General features: G+C 47.0%; 1 protein-coding gene across 1 annotated transcript in view; it reads left to right on the forward strand.

Annotated features, from left to right (window-relative positions):
- Positions 1–6137: 6137 nt before the first annotated feature.
- Mapkapk2 (MAPK activated protein kinase 2) overlaps positions 6138–16853 on the forward strand; it is a 44068-nt gene continuing 33352 nt past the window's right edge. Inside the window, exon 1 of the mRNA XM_046452226.2 lies at positions 6138–6583. Within this exon, the coding sequence (XP_046308182.1) occupies positions 6320–6583 (264 nt within the window). The 5' untranslated portion in view covers positions 6138–6319. The remainder of the gene's footprint in view (positions 6584–16853) is intronic.

Raw genomic sequence — 16853 nt, forward strand, 5'->3', positions numbered from 1 at the left:
CTTGTGTCAAGAACAGTCCAAAATGTTGTTCATCTATTAAATCTAGGGAATACAATCTCCTCCTTTATTATTCAAAGAAATAGTGTGGTGCTGCTAGGATCAGAACCCTAGGCTTGATTCTTGTATGCTCTGCTACCACAAAATTATGTTCTCATTTATCATTCTACCCTTAGGAAAACTCCTCATTCCCTGTATACACGTGGACATCTCTTCCCTCTCACTTCCATTTATTCATCCTAAGAAAGGAGAAAAATCCCAGGCGTTACTTGGTCACCCGGCAAGATCTGCTGACTGATCTTTTCAGATGACCCACCCTGGTTGTGTTCCTGGATAGCAAGTTCCCTTTTCTTTTCTCCCTTCCCCAATTTATCATCCAGGTTGCATGTTTATCTGAGTGGCAAGTGATGTGCCAGACATAGGGTAGATGGGGGCAGAACCTGTAGCATGGGAACACAGCTTTGAACCTTCTTGAATCCAAGTGGATATTTGCCTCTCTCACCTATACATCTCCTACTAATAGGCAGGATCATAATTAGACGTCCTATAATCCTAATTAGTCTCATTTGTAGTCCCTTTAGATCATGTTATGTCTGTTGATGTGCAGAGGTAAAGTTTCTGTTCCCCTTTGGGTACTTCCTTCTTTCTCTTTCCATTCTCATTCCTAACCACTGCTACAGCTGCTCCTTGCTGTGGCTTAAACGGTCAAAAGGATTGGTACAGACAAGGGCATTGCCAATGGAAGAGCAGAGCATTTCTTTGGCCCATAACTGTTCTCATGAAGGGCATTGTTGATGACACTTTGGGTAATAAGCCCTTAGCACCTTCAGAAAAGGTGTGATGGAAGGGATGACAGATGTCATTGAGACTAAAGAAGTGAAGTCATTTTTCTGGATCAGAAATTTTTGTGACTAATGATTCCAAGTATCTGTCACTGTTTCTTTGGAAAATTTTTCATTTTTATCTAAGAAATACTAGCCTATGACATGAAGACTGCTTATCTCTCCTTGGTGTCAAGTCATTGCCCTTTTCAAGGATAAGATTTCAGAGGACATCCAAACCTGCAGTATCTTGTCTAAGGTCCACTAGCCTATAAATGACTATCTCATCCAGAGATCCTATCTGGACATTTTCAAAAAATCCACCTCCACAGATTTCCACTCTTGATCATCCACCCATAATGCCACATCATAGTAAATTAGAAAATGTGTACTCCTTGATGGTGTGAAGGCAGGGTGGGAAAAGCTTTGATAGAGAGATTATCATGGACTCCTGTAACAGCACCCAGCCATACAAATGAACATAGACCTAAGCTCTGTAATAGATTAGGCCAAGATTGAGGGAAATTGGGGTGTACGAGAGTTGATCTAAAACAGCAAGTGTAGTCTAAACCTCTTAGGTTATTCCTGCCCAGGAATGATAGGCACCATATTTCAGACATCAAGAAGAATATGCAGTTATATTTCTGCTCAGGACTTTTAGTAGAGGACATATACATGAACTTTGGGTCAGAAATACTTGAATTTTGTCCTTTGATAACTGAATGACCCTTGGAGAGTTATTTAATTTCTCTAGAACTCAGTTTTTCTCCTTTATATAATACATATGTGAGGATAAAAGTACATACCTCATGAGGTTGGGTTCTAGTTAGGATAAGGTTTAGCTGTGAGTGATAGAAAACCTAGGACATAAGTCATTTTAATAAGGATACTTTTTTTTTTCCCTATAAAAGTGTGGGTAGGTGGTTCAGGGCTGAAAAGATGGATCTGTGCTTCCCATCCACAACCTGTAGTCTACTTCATGGACAATGAGGGTTGCTCAAGCACTAGCCATTAAATTTTCTTTCCAGCCAACAGGAAGGAGAAAAGAGGAGAGGGATAAAGACCCATCTCTTTTCCTCAACTATTTCCATTTACAAGTCATTGGCTAGAAATTAAATCTCATGAATGCAATCAGCAGTAATGGAGTTTGAGGAATTGGGAGGTGTGTTTTATTTCAGGTAGTCTCATGCTTAGCTAAATATTGGGGGTTCTTCATGGTCAAAGAGGGGAAAAATAGGCATTATCTTGGGGAGTGAGCTAGCAATCTCAGCTACAGAGCCTTATGAGATTTAGCCGAGACGAGGCAACTAGAGAGCTGACCAGTGTTGGTCACTCAGTAATCATTGTCATCATCATCGTTATCATCACCATGAGAAGGTGGAGGATACGTTGAAACTATGCCAGGATGTTTTCTTATTTTAATTGCATCTTGCTGATGAAGCCACTCATTTATGTCTTCTCTTCTCTCTCCTCTCTCCTCCTCCTCCTCCTCCTCCTTCTTCTTCTTCTCTCTTCTTCTTCTTCTTCTCTTCTTCTTCTTCTTCTTCTTCTTCTTCTTCTTCTTCTTCTTCTTCTTCTTCTTCTTCTTCTTCTCTCTCTCTCTCTCTCTCTCTCTCCAAAAGGGTTGAACCCAGGGGTGCTTAACCACTGAGGCACATCCCCAGCCCTTTTTATGTTTCATTATGAGACAGGATCTCACTGAATTGGTGAGGGCCTCTCTAAGTTACTAGTCTATCTTTCTTTTTAAGACACTTTGAGTTACATCTTTTTATAATACCTCAAACATGTTCATGAAATAAAACTACATAAAAGGGAAAAATGAGCATAGGATTCAGGACAATGGTTATCTTGAGTAATATATACAAGGATGGCTTGAAGGTAGAGGAATCAGCTCCTTCAGTGTATGTTATTGTCAAATTCCTGGTTCTTATTTTGAGTAGTGGTTCACAGATGCCTACTGCATTATTGAAACTAACTAAATAGACCAATGATCCAATGATCGAGTTATATCATGAACTGAGGATTATAATTAATCCAATTCTATATCCCTGAGTTTCTTAAATTGCCTTTGTGTGTGCTGTCTTGCAGGGCTTGTGTGTTAGTGTGTCAACAGTAGACAAAAATAGAAATCTATTTGTATAGATTTCAACTGTTTTTGTGTGTGTGGTGCTGGAGATTGAACCTAGCACCTCACATGTGCTAAGCATGTGCTCCACTACTGAGCTACATCTCCATTCTGACTTCCAACTTTTTTTTTTTTTTGTAGTGCACCCAGGGATGCTTTGCCACTGAGCTACATCTCCAGCCTTTTAAATTTTTTATTTTGAGAAAATCTCACTAAATTGAGGCTGGCCTTGAACTTGTGATCTCCTGCTTCAGCCTCCTGAATTGCTGAGATTACAGGCATGTACTATGGAACCTAGACTTCAATTTTGGTAGTTTTTTAAGTAGTTCATAACAGATGGCCCAGAGATGCAGAAGCCTGATGACCTAGGAATAATTGGACAACTGAAACCCAGCTGGGGATTCCTCCTGGAGTTACCAAGGGCTAAATGGGCCACTGAAGACTCCCAGGATACATAATGCAGTGTGTGGAGACTATACACACAATAAATACCCAGAAAACACATGTACATGAATGCAACACAGAAGTGCAATGTGCCCTGGCATATAACAGTACAAATGCCTACTGGATGATAACTGAGGGGATGAACTACAGGAGGAAGCCCTCGGCAAGAGATCCTGAGTGGTAAGTTCTCTTCTGATACTGGTTAGATATGTGAAAGCCCCTTTCACCCCAGTTTGATCTTTCTCATCTGTACAATAGTGATAATAACATCTGCCCTGCCTACCTCACAGCGCTATTGTAATGATAAATGAAGTACTTTTCTATAGGCTAGAAGAAGTGCAAAGCATCTCCCCAGAACTCTATATAGGTAGAATGGTGGTTTTGATGTCAGGGACAGGTCCCTAGGCATCGGACACAGAGTAGAGGAGCAAGCCAATCATGCCTGAGCAATGGTGATATTTAATATAGCATGATAACTGATAGCTATGCTTTATGAAAAGTTCTCATAAATACCCTCACTTAATTCTCACTCATCCCTGAAAGTAGATTTTATTAGTCCCCGCCCCCCCCTCCGGATACAGAGAGGTTAAGTGGCTTCTCAAAGATAACATGTCTGGAGACCCTTCTGCTTATTCGACCCTAGATTCTGTGGTTTTCCCAGTGTACCTTGCCGCCTCTGAAAGGGCAAATGAACTTATTTTCTTTCCAGCCTTGTGGAAAGGAGTTGGTTCAAGTACCAGGAAGGCCCCAGTGAATTTCTGCAAAGGACCAACTCAGAGCCCTGGGCAGACCACACCAGGGACGCCCTTTCACCTGAGGAAAAGTCTGAGCAGTTGAAGCCTTCCTCTTCCTCATCCCTATATTCCTTCCTCGGGCCCGGGACATCTTTGTGTGTGCTTCCTGGATGGGACAGCAATCTGCAGAACTGGCGAGGCCACAGCATTTTCCATTCCCTGTATCCTTAGTTAGAGTCTTTGAAGAGTCGGGAGAATCCCAGGGCCCTGGACCCCTACCTATCCCGCAGCCTAGGAGGAAGCTCTGGGCAGCTGCAGACAGAATTGAATCCCTCCACCTTCCCCTCCCAGGTCTGCCGGCATCTGTCTCCTTCGCCACCAGATTAATACTGTTCATAACCTCAGGGGTAAGCATAGCACCTTGTATGCAGTAGGCACTAAATAAGTGCTGCTTGACAAGAGCAGCTATTTATATTAGTGAAATCATTTTCCTCTTTGGTCCATGGGTGAGCCCTGCTGTCCCGGAAGGGACAGAGCTGGGAGGGTGTCTCTGGCACTTCACTCCATCCTTCATTCTTGAGTCCCGAGGAGGAAGGAGACATTTGTGCCTGTGCCTTACCCACCAGGTCTGTGTCCCCATGGGCTCTTTTTAAAGGATGCTCTCTTCTCTCCAGAGTTTTGTCGGTATATATTAGGGGCCATGTGTGGCTATAGGTCAAGCCTCATTCTCTAATTTGGCAGGATTATAATTAAGTTGAGGTTTTGTCCTCACTTGTTTTATTCCCGTTGTCTCATTTCTCAACTGCTTTACTGGTAAAAGCAGGGAGGCCAGCAGGAATGTATTTAATGATCATCCCCAAACCCCACCACAATGTGTGTAGAGACCCTCTGGCAGTTTAAAGTCTGGGCCTCCCCAGTCCCCTTCCTGAACTAGACTATGCTATGGGGTCCAGCTAGATCTTTGGTATCTTCCTCAGAGACCTGGGGTTGGTTAACCCAGTCTAGAAGTAGGCAAAGTTCTTTAACAGTGCCCACTTTTCCTTATAGCTGTAGGCTCAGGGACTAATTTTTCCACATTGGAAATCAGAACCATTTCCCAGAGCTTCCCCTTTGCTACATTATCCCATCGGATTCTGTCCAGAAGTCTATGAAAAGATACAGCTGTTCTTCCCATAGAGAGAAGTGCTAGAGGTGTTTAGGATCACACAGCAGATCAACGGGGAAGGCTGTGGGGGTAGAATTCAGGCTGCCTCTAGCTTCACCCATCCTCTTCTCATCCTGTGTTCCTTTCAGTTTATTTACATAAATATGTTCCAAGGCACAACTACTACATTGTTCATGGTTACAGAGTAATAAATCTTTACTGAAAACAGTAATGAGAAAAGAGATGTAAAACTTAGAGGAAAATGTTCCAGTTAGGAAAACAACTTAATGTTTGCCTGACACTTGTTCCTGGAATGAATGGCCTTTGCAACTCCATCTCACCCTTGGGGTCTTATCTAGCAGCATTCTTACCAGTCATCCCTCTCCTTCAAAATACAGCCCCTCTCCCTATTCGTTGCTGCTGTCTAAATGGTCCAGACAACTGGAAAACAGTAGATTTTCCATCGGGATGAGTTACTTTCATAGGACTCCCTTTCCTTTACGTGTCTTCAGTTAAAAACTAGGATTTCTTCGTTCCCTCTCATGTCTCCGAACCTCCAGCCTCCAGCCCCCAGCCCCTACCCCCACAGCCCAGGGTTCTCTCCTCTCCCGGAGCCTCGCATCCTCCCCTTTAAGGCGCGCCCCTCCCCCACACCAACGCCTCCCCAAGCCCCACCCCCTGAACCTCCCCTTTAAGGACCGGCCCCGGACGCAGACGAGCCTGTGACGCGGCCGCCGGCCCCGGGGCTGGGTATATTGTCGCGCGGCCGCTTCCCCCCCGGGCCGGGCCCCCGCCGTCCCGCGTTCCCCGGAGCGCCAGGCCCCCGGGGGGAGGGAGGGAGGGAGGGAACTGGGCCGGTGGGCGCCAGCGGCGCACGGCGGGACCCACGGAGCCCCGCGACCCGCCGAGCCTGGAGCCGGGCCGGGGCGGGGAAGCCGGCTCCAGCCCGGAGCAAACTTCGCAGCCGGGCGGGGGGTGGCGGGGACCCCGTCCCGAGCCGGAGGAGGGGGCGGCCGCGGGCCCTCCCGCCTCTGCGCCCGTGTCTCCGGGCACCATGCTGTCCAACTCCCAAGGCCAGACCCCGCCGGTGCTGTTCCCCAACCCGCCGCCGCCGCCACCTCAGCCCCCCGCCCCGGCCCAGCCACCGCCGCTGCCCCCACAGCAGTTCCCCCAGTTCCACGTCAAGTCGAGCTTGCAGATCAAGAAGAACGCCATCATCGACGACTACAAGGTCACCAGCCAGGTCCTGGGACTGGGCATCAACGGGAAAGTTTTGCAGATCTTCAACAAGAGGACGCAGGAGAAATTCGCTCTCAAAGTAGGTCTGGGGCCCGGGGAAGGGGAGGACGAGGTCGGAAAGGGGTTCCGGGAACGGATCCCCAGCTCGCTGAAGCGGCCGCGGTGCACGGGCGGTCAGCGCTGGGTGCTGACCCTCACCTCGGACAGGGTGTCCCAGGCGACTGTGGGGCCGCGGCGGGGCTGCCGGGTCTGGGTGCCCGAGGTGCCCAGAGGTGCGCGGCGAGAGGCTGGAGGGTGGCGGCGAAGGTCGGGTCCCGGCAGACCTCGCCGCGGAGACCGAGTTTCCGGTCACCTCCGGGAGTGAGTGGCGAGGACTCTAGAGGACTCGTGAGGACTCTGCCATTTTGGGGTTTGAGCGGGATCCAGCCGAGTCGCAACGGTCTGGCTTCGGGACCACTTCTGCTTATTTCACCAGATCTCAAGGAAGTGATTTTCGGGGCTTGTGGCTCCTAATCTTTCCCTCCCTCCATTCTTTCTTTCTGCGGGCACAAAAGACCCATTACTCATTGAGCTGGTTGGTCGGTTGGTTTGGAGAAGTCGGATCTCAGAGGTTTATTTAGCCTCGCTCCTTATTTGGGAGGCGGAATGTGTGATTTCACTTCCCTGGGCCTTGCGAGGGCGGCCGTGCCGCGATGGGGCGCACCCGCCCAGGAGGCGCGGGGCTGGAGATTCCGCGGGGACACCGTCCTCCGCGCGCGGGGGAGGGATTGTTTTGATCCCGGAGCAGGCCCCCTCCTACCTCCAGTGCCTGTGAGGCCCCAGATGGGAGGCTAGCAGGCCACGGGGCGCGTTGTCTGCTGTTTCCATAGCTCCATTGATCTTTATAAACCCAGTCTACAAGCTTTAGCTCGGCCAGGCGCTGATTCCGCAAACCCGAGACAGCCTCTTAGGTCCCAGCCTCGGGTGAGTAATGGACAGCAGGAGGAAACGCTATTCTTGGACTGGGGAAACCCAAGCTTTTTTTTTTTTTTTTTTTTTTGGAGGGGGTATGGGAGGGAGAGATGGGGATTCGTGGCAACACCACTTACTTCAGAAGTTAAACGGAATGGACTTGGAGGTCTGATGTGATGGGAGTGTGAGCCGGTCGTTCAGGGTCACCAAAAAGGTTCACTTCTCAGAAGTGTTTCAGGTCCAACCACATCTCTAAAGGTGACAGGGCAGGTCTCTTTCCCCTGGGGTGTCTTAATGATTGGAGGAGGGAAATACTTCCTGTGTTATATTTTCCTCTTCCCTTTCAGCCCACACAGTTAGCTGTATTTCAGTTATCAAACACTAAACCCAGATATGAGTTGTGGTGAAATGACTGGCATATACAATCAGATATATATATATACATATCAGTCATGTCCAGTTTCTAGATTTTAAAGTCTCTATTTTCCTGCTGCTTTCATCCTCAGTGCTATCAGATTTCTTTGGTTTTTACTCTAAGTTTTTCTGTCCTGGGATCTCAATTGTTGCTTAATGTTGACTGTTGGAGAGGGAATTTATCAGTGTCTTGACCACTGTACTATGTGTGCCTTTGACTTCTCTTTCCATACTAGCTACTAAGGGGAGAGGTGGAAAGGTATTTGGATGGACCATGGCTCTGACCTTGGAGATTAGAGGTGAATGAATATAATTTGACCACAGTTAACCTGTGCTGTTGAGGAAGTGACAGACATTCTTTCCTGCAGAGTTTTCTGTCTCTTTTGAGATGCCATCTACCTTCAGCTTCAGCAGTCTGGGGACACTGGCTGTTCGTTCTCTTGGTTAGCTGGAAAAAATATAAAGACTTCAGAATAGAAGCTCTCAACTCCTGTTTCTTATTCTATTTAATAGACACACACCCTCTAAAATGCTTTTGGGTGGCAATTCAGATTTTTGTTGTAACTAATAAGCGAGAAGTTTGGGAATTTTTCTTTGAATATTTTTGAAAGAAAAAAGCGAGTATATTAAATAACACTCATAGCTTATTTTTCTGCAGGTAGAAGTGGGTGAAGATTGAAGTCAGAGGCTGCTGTTTTGACAGGCAGCCTGCTTCCAGATCTTAGAAGTTGACTCAACTGTTAAATTGTAGATTTCCCACACAGCTTTGTGTTAAAACTTAATAATAGAGGAAGAAAGGAGGATGAGGCATTTGGAGACTGACAGCAGTGTCAACAGCACTTTCATATCCAAATATTGGCTAAGACATAATTACAGCTGTGGGGGAATCTGGTTCAAAGAATCCTGTTCTAGAGACATACACCAAAGAGATTTCCAGATCTTAGATTTTGATTAATTTCAGGTGCTGAATAGTGAAATGATTTTCAAAACCAGGGGTCTTTTGATTATAAAGCAAGGAAGGAAGATGTGGTGGGACAGGCAGGATTGGTGATTCCATTGGAAAGGTACCTGAGAAAGAGGCAGGAGACCTTCCTTCACATGTGTGCTGAGCCCATTCTTGAAGCCTTAGGTCAGGTTGAGGCCAGCTGCTGGGCTCTAATGGGGTTTCCAAAGTCTGCTATCTTGTAGCCCTGGGAGTTGATGGGAGGTAGTGGCTGCCTGGATACCCTGTGGCCTGGTGACCTCTTTGCCCTGTTAAGTGAAATCAGTGCTTTAAAAATGGTCCCAACCTACCCTGCTGCTTCTTTACCTTCACCTTGCTTCACCTTCATCTTGGAGGGCAGATGCTTAAATTCTTTCAGTGGGTGCTGTGACTTCTCCCCATCATCTTTTCTATCAAGTTCTTAGTTGTACCCATACTTCAGGCAGAATTTGAAGGGGCTCATGGGGTCATCTCATCCTACCCCCTCATTTTGCAGATGAGAAAACCAAGACCCACATTGAAGGAGTGGCTTGCTTCAAAACAGCTACTTACCTGGTAGAGGCAGCTGTTTATTTCTTTGGTAGGGACACCAAGTCTCAACTCATTTGCGTGTAAATTGGTTGCATTCCCCATGTGGTTCCTCCATTGCTTCTTGCTTCACTGTGTCATGGAGACTTTCAGGTATTAGCTGAGTAAATTTAATTAAAGTTGATACTATTGTCCTACTCTGCTGTGCAACACTGATTAGGTGAAGCCTGTTATTGCCTTACAAAATATAGAATGTTGCCATAACTGATCTCTGTTTATCTTTCCATCACATAGACTAGAGGAAACAAGGTAATGTAGATTCTTCTTTTCTTTGTCCAGTGGGCCTCCCTCTGCAAGTCATGTAAATGCTACTTTGGTGTGGTTTCCCTTGGCATCATGAAAGGGAGACAAATTAGAGCCTCTCACTTGTGGTCTGGACACTGAAAAAGGGAGATGCCAGAACTCCCTCGTTCCCCCAGTACAGGTAGCTTCCTATCAGCACACCTTATCTGTGCACCTGTGAGAGAGAGGGCAATGTGGCTGGATAGCATCTTAACTTGGGGTTTGACGGGCGGAATCACAAGGTAAGGAAAGTCTCCCTGACCAAACCAGCCTCTTTTATATCCAGTATGGTTCCAGATAGCTAACAGGTTGCTGAACACTTACCACATGCATAGTCCTGTAAAATGTGGGCGGAGGGGGTAGAGCCAGTCAAGAAGCCTATTTGGAGGAGGCAAATTAACAAATATAGTCTAGGGCTGTACTGTGGAATATAGTAGCCACTACCCATGTGTGGCTATTAAAATTAATGAACAGGAAGGAATGAAAACTAAAAGTTAAAAATTCAGTTGTGCCAGGTGTGGTGATGTAATTCCAATGACTCCAGAGTTTGAGGCCAAGGGATCACAAGTTTGAAGCCAGCCACATTTCAAGTGTGTGGTAACCTCATGTGCCTGGTGCTTCAGAATTGAAGAGTGGAGAACATTTTCATCCTTGCAGAAAGTTCTACTGGACTTTGCTGGTCTGGGGGCTAAGTGTTGGTTAGAATAGAGGAACTTTAAAAGAGAGCTGTCTGTGAGGGCTGAAGGAACTGAGGGAAGCTTTGACTGGTATCAGTGGGGCATTCCAGGGCTTCTGAATGAGCAGGTCTGCTGGAGGACCTAGTGAGGTCGCATGTGTGGAAAGCCAAAGTGGGAGGAGCAGGAGACCTGGGTTGATCACTGCTGGGATCTGGGGTGAACCTAATCCATCTGTGTATCAAAGCATGTTTTAAGTGTTTGGGGGGCTTGAGGTTGTTATAAATAAATGTTTAGAATCACAGAGGTTGGGGTTTGTGGACTTTGGAAGGAAGGGCCTGGTTTCTGCTTTCAGAGACCCTATACCTCTCTTGGGGGAAGCCTCCAGGTATATCACCCTTGGCCTTGTCCATGACCCCCTTTCTATTACACCAGAGCTCTTGGCATCACTGAGGCAGGATCAAAGCTGAGTCGGCTCATGGTCCCTTTTCACTAGCGAGTTCTGGGCTTTGATAGAGCTTGAAAATAATCTCCAGCTAAGATCTGAGATCAGTGGCTGTTAGGAGGGGACAGAAAAGCCCTCCCAGGGCCTCAGAGCCACATATTGGTGGGAGTCTGGAAAACAAAGAGCCTGTTTTTCAGGAGCAAGGAGATATTGGTATCATGGGTGAGAAGATGTTTTGATCTCTTGGGACCTGAGGGATTGGGCCATCATCCATCTACAATTTGACTTAAGAAGCAGGTGCTGGGGATTTGGAGGAGGGCCTGGAGGAATCAAACCTCAGGACTGCTAGAGGCAAATTTAATCCCTGACCAAATCCTGGGGCTGGGGGAGGGTCAAGCTCCTGTCACTCACAGAGCCCAGGATATGAGGGGTCTGTGCCAGGGGGAATATCAGCCAAGGTGGCAAAGAGCTGTGACAAGAGCATCTGCATCTGAATTGTTTCATAATTCCCCTGCAACCCTGCCATGCTCCCAGCCAGGATTCTCCCTGGTGGTTTGATATCTGTAGTACAGGAATTCATACTTCCCTCCTATTCTCTTCTGCTCAGTCCCTTCCAGGGGTCATGTGAGGCCTCTCCCTTTCTTCCCTGTACTGAGTCTTTCCAGGTGGTTGTGTCCTGGAGGGAGATGAGTGGACAGGGCAGAGTTCTTCTATGAAGGGGCCGCAGCTCCTCTTGGTAATGGTTTCAGGCCCAGGGGTAAAGGGACCCATAACTAATAGTGACTTGGAGTTGATGTCTGTCACCTTTCTTGCTTCCTTTCATCTCACTAAGGAAGAGGCTGGATCAGTGCAGAAAGGTTCTGTGGCACATCCAAGATCTTACTTGGTGTCAGCATCAGAGCCCTGCCTTGGGACCTGGTTCCCTGGCACCTGCTCTTGGTCTGAGTTCCTTGTTTTTTTGGTTGCTAGAAGGTGGTAGTACTGGGGTGATAAATACGGCAATCAAAAACTGAGCTCCACTAACCCATCTTTCCACATAGGTCACCTTATTTATACATGGGGGCATTGGTAGGGGAAAAGAAGACATCCCATTGAGCAGCTTAATATGTACCAGGTATGTAATCCATCAGGTTGCTATGCCTTTTCTGGTCTGTAGGAAAATACTGATATTTTGTATGTTAAGATATAAATATCTATATTATAAGTAGAGATGAGTCTGTTTCTATGGATTATGTGCTAGATAAGAAAGCAAAGAACAAAATCAAATAACCAACAACCAAACCAAACCAAACCAAACCAAACAAAACAAAACAAAAACCAGAAAACAACACTGGTTCTAGCCTCTGTGCTCTGCTAACTTATTGTGTGACCTTGAATAGGTCAGTTAAACTTTCTGGGCCTTAGTGTCTACATCACAGGGTCTGGCTTCAGTAGCCCCTGAGTACTGGCAGTGTGGGATAGCAGAAGAGGCAATGTTAGAGGCCAGAGGCCAGGGTCAGCAGGATAGGTGCTGATTTACTCCATGTCTGCCCATCAGCAGTATCTGGGCCAGTGTGATGCCCTTTTGGTAGGCATAATGCTGGGCTCCAGGGCAGCCTGTGTCCAGTTAATTAATAATCATCACTGACCAGCTGTTCCTCCTCTTCTATGAAGACTTGGAAAGCGTTCCAGTTGGTGACTCTGCAGAGAGATGGGCTATGTAATTCAGCACAGTGTGTGTCTTCTCTTCCCTTGAGATCTTAGTGTAGTCGTGGTACAAAGTGGAGATGAGAAATTCTTTGTTTTCCCTATTCCACAATACCTTCTCACTTGAAATCATGGGATGCTAGAAGCCTATTCTGTCTATGTGGCTGTGCTCTGCAGACACAGTTCTGGGTGGGATGTTCTGAACTGACAGCTGGGCTGATCCCAGACCTGACAAGGAAATTAGGATTTGTGTCCAGTTCCACTCAGCCAGGGAGGCTGGGTAAGAAGTGAAACCTGGAGTCTGAGGAAGCAAGAAGAGAAGGAGATGCCTACAGGTGTCTGCTCTCTTCCTTTCATACCTGTGCACTCATGCTGAGAACCGTGGTTTCAATCCTGTGGGTTTGAACTGTGTGTTCCTGTGTATCAGGCCATCTAATTTGGTTGGACAAGGAAGAGAGGCAGAGGCACAGAGGAAAGGGTCATGAGGTTGGGCTTGGCCTGTGGCATTGTAGAGTTCTTGGGGACTTTATTCTCTGGTCCAGTAAACACCTCTGTATGCCAGCTGGCAGATGGTAGAGCCTGGGATATAGCCCCAAGGTCAACCCTTATTTGTATGTAATGTTCCCCTCCAAGTTCAGCCAAGCTGTGTGTTCCTTCCACTAGGAACATGAGCTCTCCAAAAGGGTCTTGCAAAAGGGCATCTTATTCTTGAGGGACATTTCCAGGCATCTCCTGGCCAGTGCCCATCTGGGACTCATCTGGGAGGTGAAGAGAGGTGGCCATAGGTAGGGAGAAGCTCTGTGACTGCCTGTTGGCAGCCTTTTCTGTCTCAGAGAAGCTGGAAATCTGGGCGAGTAGAATTGTTAATGCCTTCTTTCTGTTTGGCTTATCTCCATGACAGTCTTCTTTTGTATACGAAGTGTAAAGGTGAGATCTCTCCAATCCTGGGGATTGGAGGAACTAAAAGGGAGACCTATGGACTGCCTCTGTGTCAACTCTTATGCCTTCCTCCTTCAGCAGGACTCCTTACCTGCCCTCTGTGGCAGATGATTAGGTTGATCACTTTGTCATTTCCATATTGTTAGGAAGCTCCCAGCCCACAGTAGACATTGACAGTCTGGCCTCCTGCCCAGGACCCAGGACTGTTACTCAGCCCCTCTGTCCCAACAGCTAAAAATAAACCTGCCACTGCTGCAGTCTAACCCTCCCAACCAGGCCTGATATCTGTCCCAGGTCTTCCTGCCATACTGCTGCCCTGTTTATCACACTTCTCACTTATGCCCTGCAACTTTGCCCCTTTTTCTTCCAGCCTGAGCTTGGTAGGCAGTTTGGCCAATTCAGTATTCTGAGTGCTGGGAGAGGAGTTGTGTTGGTGCTTCTCCAGGCATTTAGAATCATGTGTACAGAGGCTCTCTGAAGCAGCCTTGCCTGTTCCCCAGTGGGAAAAGGTTAGATAAAGGAGGGCAAACAAGGCCTCTGTGCTTGCCGTTAGCTCTGGGGTCCTCCAGGCTCTAGTGCTGAGCAGGCCTTCTTGCCAGAGAATATATGGGATGAGTGGGGCATCTTCTGCCCCAGCCCTCACGCTGACCACCGTGGGATTGAGCTTGCTACCTGATTGTACTCCTGTCCCATTTCTAAGTTATACTCTCCACCTCCACAGTGTGAGACTTCAGGTTACTGCATTCTAAGTGTGACCTCATCTTGTTGGCTTCTAAGAATAACTGGGTCCTGGCTCTTGGGGCCTCCTTTCTGAGTCAGGCCATGGCCCCTGGTCCTCCCTGCTCAACCACCTGCAGAATGTTAGTTACCCTGAGCATGAGTTTCTTTTACCCCCTGACATCAGGGGCAGAGGTATTGATGATCTGTGTCTACTGCTTGGGGACCCTGGAGATCAGTGGAGCAAGTTAAGGAAATAGGTGCAGGTAGCTAGAGTATCTGCTTAGCCAAGGGATGCCGGGCAGAGTATTTCCTTCAATTTTACTTTGGCATTCTCTTCTGATTTTTCCAAACCCTGTACAGGTGTTGGTACTAATCATGGTACAGGAAGGTTCTGTGCATTTTCTGGGATTAAGGTTTGTTTGGTGGTAGGGAGAGTGATATGAGCCAGGAGGTGGGACTTGGGGAGTCCTGTGCCTCAGTGGAGTTACATACCCATACATGTCTTCCTGCCTCTCCTCTTGGGTCTGTTCCCTGGAGCCTCATTTCCTCTGCAGGGAGAGGTTTATTTGCCAAGGCCCATTGGACTCTGGAGGGGAGGAGCTGGATGTAGTTGCTAAGAGTTTATTTTTAACTCTGACAGAAGGAGTCCCTGTCCTTGAAATGGCCATACCCTTTCTTTTCCATCCCTGCCTTGGTCTATGATTCTTTGGAGAAGGCAGTAGGATTCTAAAGACCTAACTTCACAGGAGCTCTCCAAGTGAAGAGTCTGTAGCTTGCTTGTCATGCTTGGTTTCTGCAGATTGTGAAGGGTCTTGGGGCAGGGGAGCGAAGGGGCAGTTCTAGGCATTCAGAGGGTGGTGTGTGGAACTCAGAGCATTCTAGGAATGCAGGTGGACTGCTGACAGGACTGCGACTGCGACTGCATGTGCCCTGGAGCTTTGCTGGAGCAACCACCAAGGGGTCATCTTGTGCTTTTCTTCCCTGTCAGGACAGATGCCCAGGTTGCTGGCTCCTTGGAAGGCCGAAGGGAGCAAATGAAATAGAGTAACTATTTTGTTAATGCTTATATCATAGAAGTGCCTAGTGGTATTGTTATTCCCTTGACCTCCAGGCTCACAAGCACTATGTCCTGTCCAGCAGAGCTGCTGTGATTCTCAGTGATTTTATTTTATTTATTTATTTTTATTAGCTACACATGACATTACAATCTCAGTGATTTTATACCCTTTGTGATCTTCTTTCCCTGTGCTCTTAGGAGGAGGAGGGAAGGTAGCACCCTCTCTCCTGGGTCACAGACTATCTTCACTCGTTACCTTGGCTCAGATTCTTTGAAAGAAAATAAGTTGTATTGCAGGTGTAATTAGAGAAGGAAGGAATAGAGAAATGTAGTGGTGAGCAGTAGAAACAGGGTCTATTTTGAGAACCCTGATGTGGAGTAAAGGTCTTGCCCCTGCAGTTCCACAGTATGCGGGGGTGGGGGGGTGTCATTTGCCTGAAGTGCAGCTCTGATCACGCAGCTTCCCTGAGTAAATCCATTAATGGGTTCCTTTAACTGCTGCATATATGAGATATCCAGATCCTTCCCAGGTCTGGCTCCAGTCTACATTTTTTTCCGAACGCATGCGTTTTCTTTCTTTTTTCCCACCTAAGCTTAAGTGACTTATATTTGTTGTTTCCTTAATAGAATTCTGCTTTCCATGCCTAGACCTTTGTGTCTGTCCATTTGTATTTTCTCTGCCCCTCCCTGCCCTGCTCTGTCCTATCTATACCTACCTATTCTGCCCTGCACAAAGGGTTGTTCTTCTGTGAAGCCTTTCATGCCAAAAGTGAGGGGCTGGGGGTGAGTGTAGTGGATGTGGGCAGAGGTTGTGCCTGGCACTCACGAGGCCCTGGGTTCAATGCCCAACACACAAAAAAATTGTCTTCCCCTCCCTGCATGTCTAATTGCCAAGACACCTGTCATTTCACTTTTTAAATGCATCTCTCCATCTGTAAGATGTTTCTTTAGATATTGGATTGGATTATAAATTCCTTAAAGACTCATCTTCAATTTTATGGTATCCTCTTATTTCTATGTAGTGACTGTATGCCCTCATTTAAAAAAAATTCAGGGCTTGGGGGCATGGCAGCTCATCCCCCTTAATGTCTGTCACTGTTCTGTCTGCTGGAAGGCATCTTCCAGGCGTTTCTTTTTTTCCTTCCACCCACTCAGATCTGCTGTCTCATGAAGGTATCTTGTGTTTCTGTGTATGGAGTTCTCATTCTCATTTTTGTAAGAGAATTGCAAGAATTGATGTTTCTCCTTCTCCCTGTTCTAGGGGCCCTCCCTTTCCTGCTCCATTATGAAGATGACCCTTCTGCCCCTTGGAGAACTTTAACTGAGGGAGGGAGATTGGAAATGTGCCTATCTGTACAGTTCTTGGCATTTTCCTAGTTAGTTTCAGACACACAACAGAGACACACAGATGATGTCCAGGGTTATCTCTCTGCTGGCTTCACTCCTGTGTGTTGAAAGAGGGACTAGCATTGAGCATCAAGTTCCTGGGACTGAGGTCAGAGGTTTGAACCTTATGGGGCTACTTGTGTCCATGCACAGTAGATTTGTACAGGAAGGAGAATCCTAGAGACCTGGCTCCTAACCCTACATATGAGACTCTGAGCAAGCCCT

Source organism: Marmota monax, unplaced genomic scaffold, assembly GCF_021218885.2.
Source record: "Marmota monax isolate L192 unplaced genomic scaffold, Marmota_monax_Labrador192_F-V1.1 WCK01_AAM20220418_F8-fsc00105, whole genome shotgun sequence".
NCBI lineage: Eukaryota > Metazoa > Chordata > Mammalia > Rodentia > Sciuridae > Marmota > Marmota monax.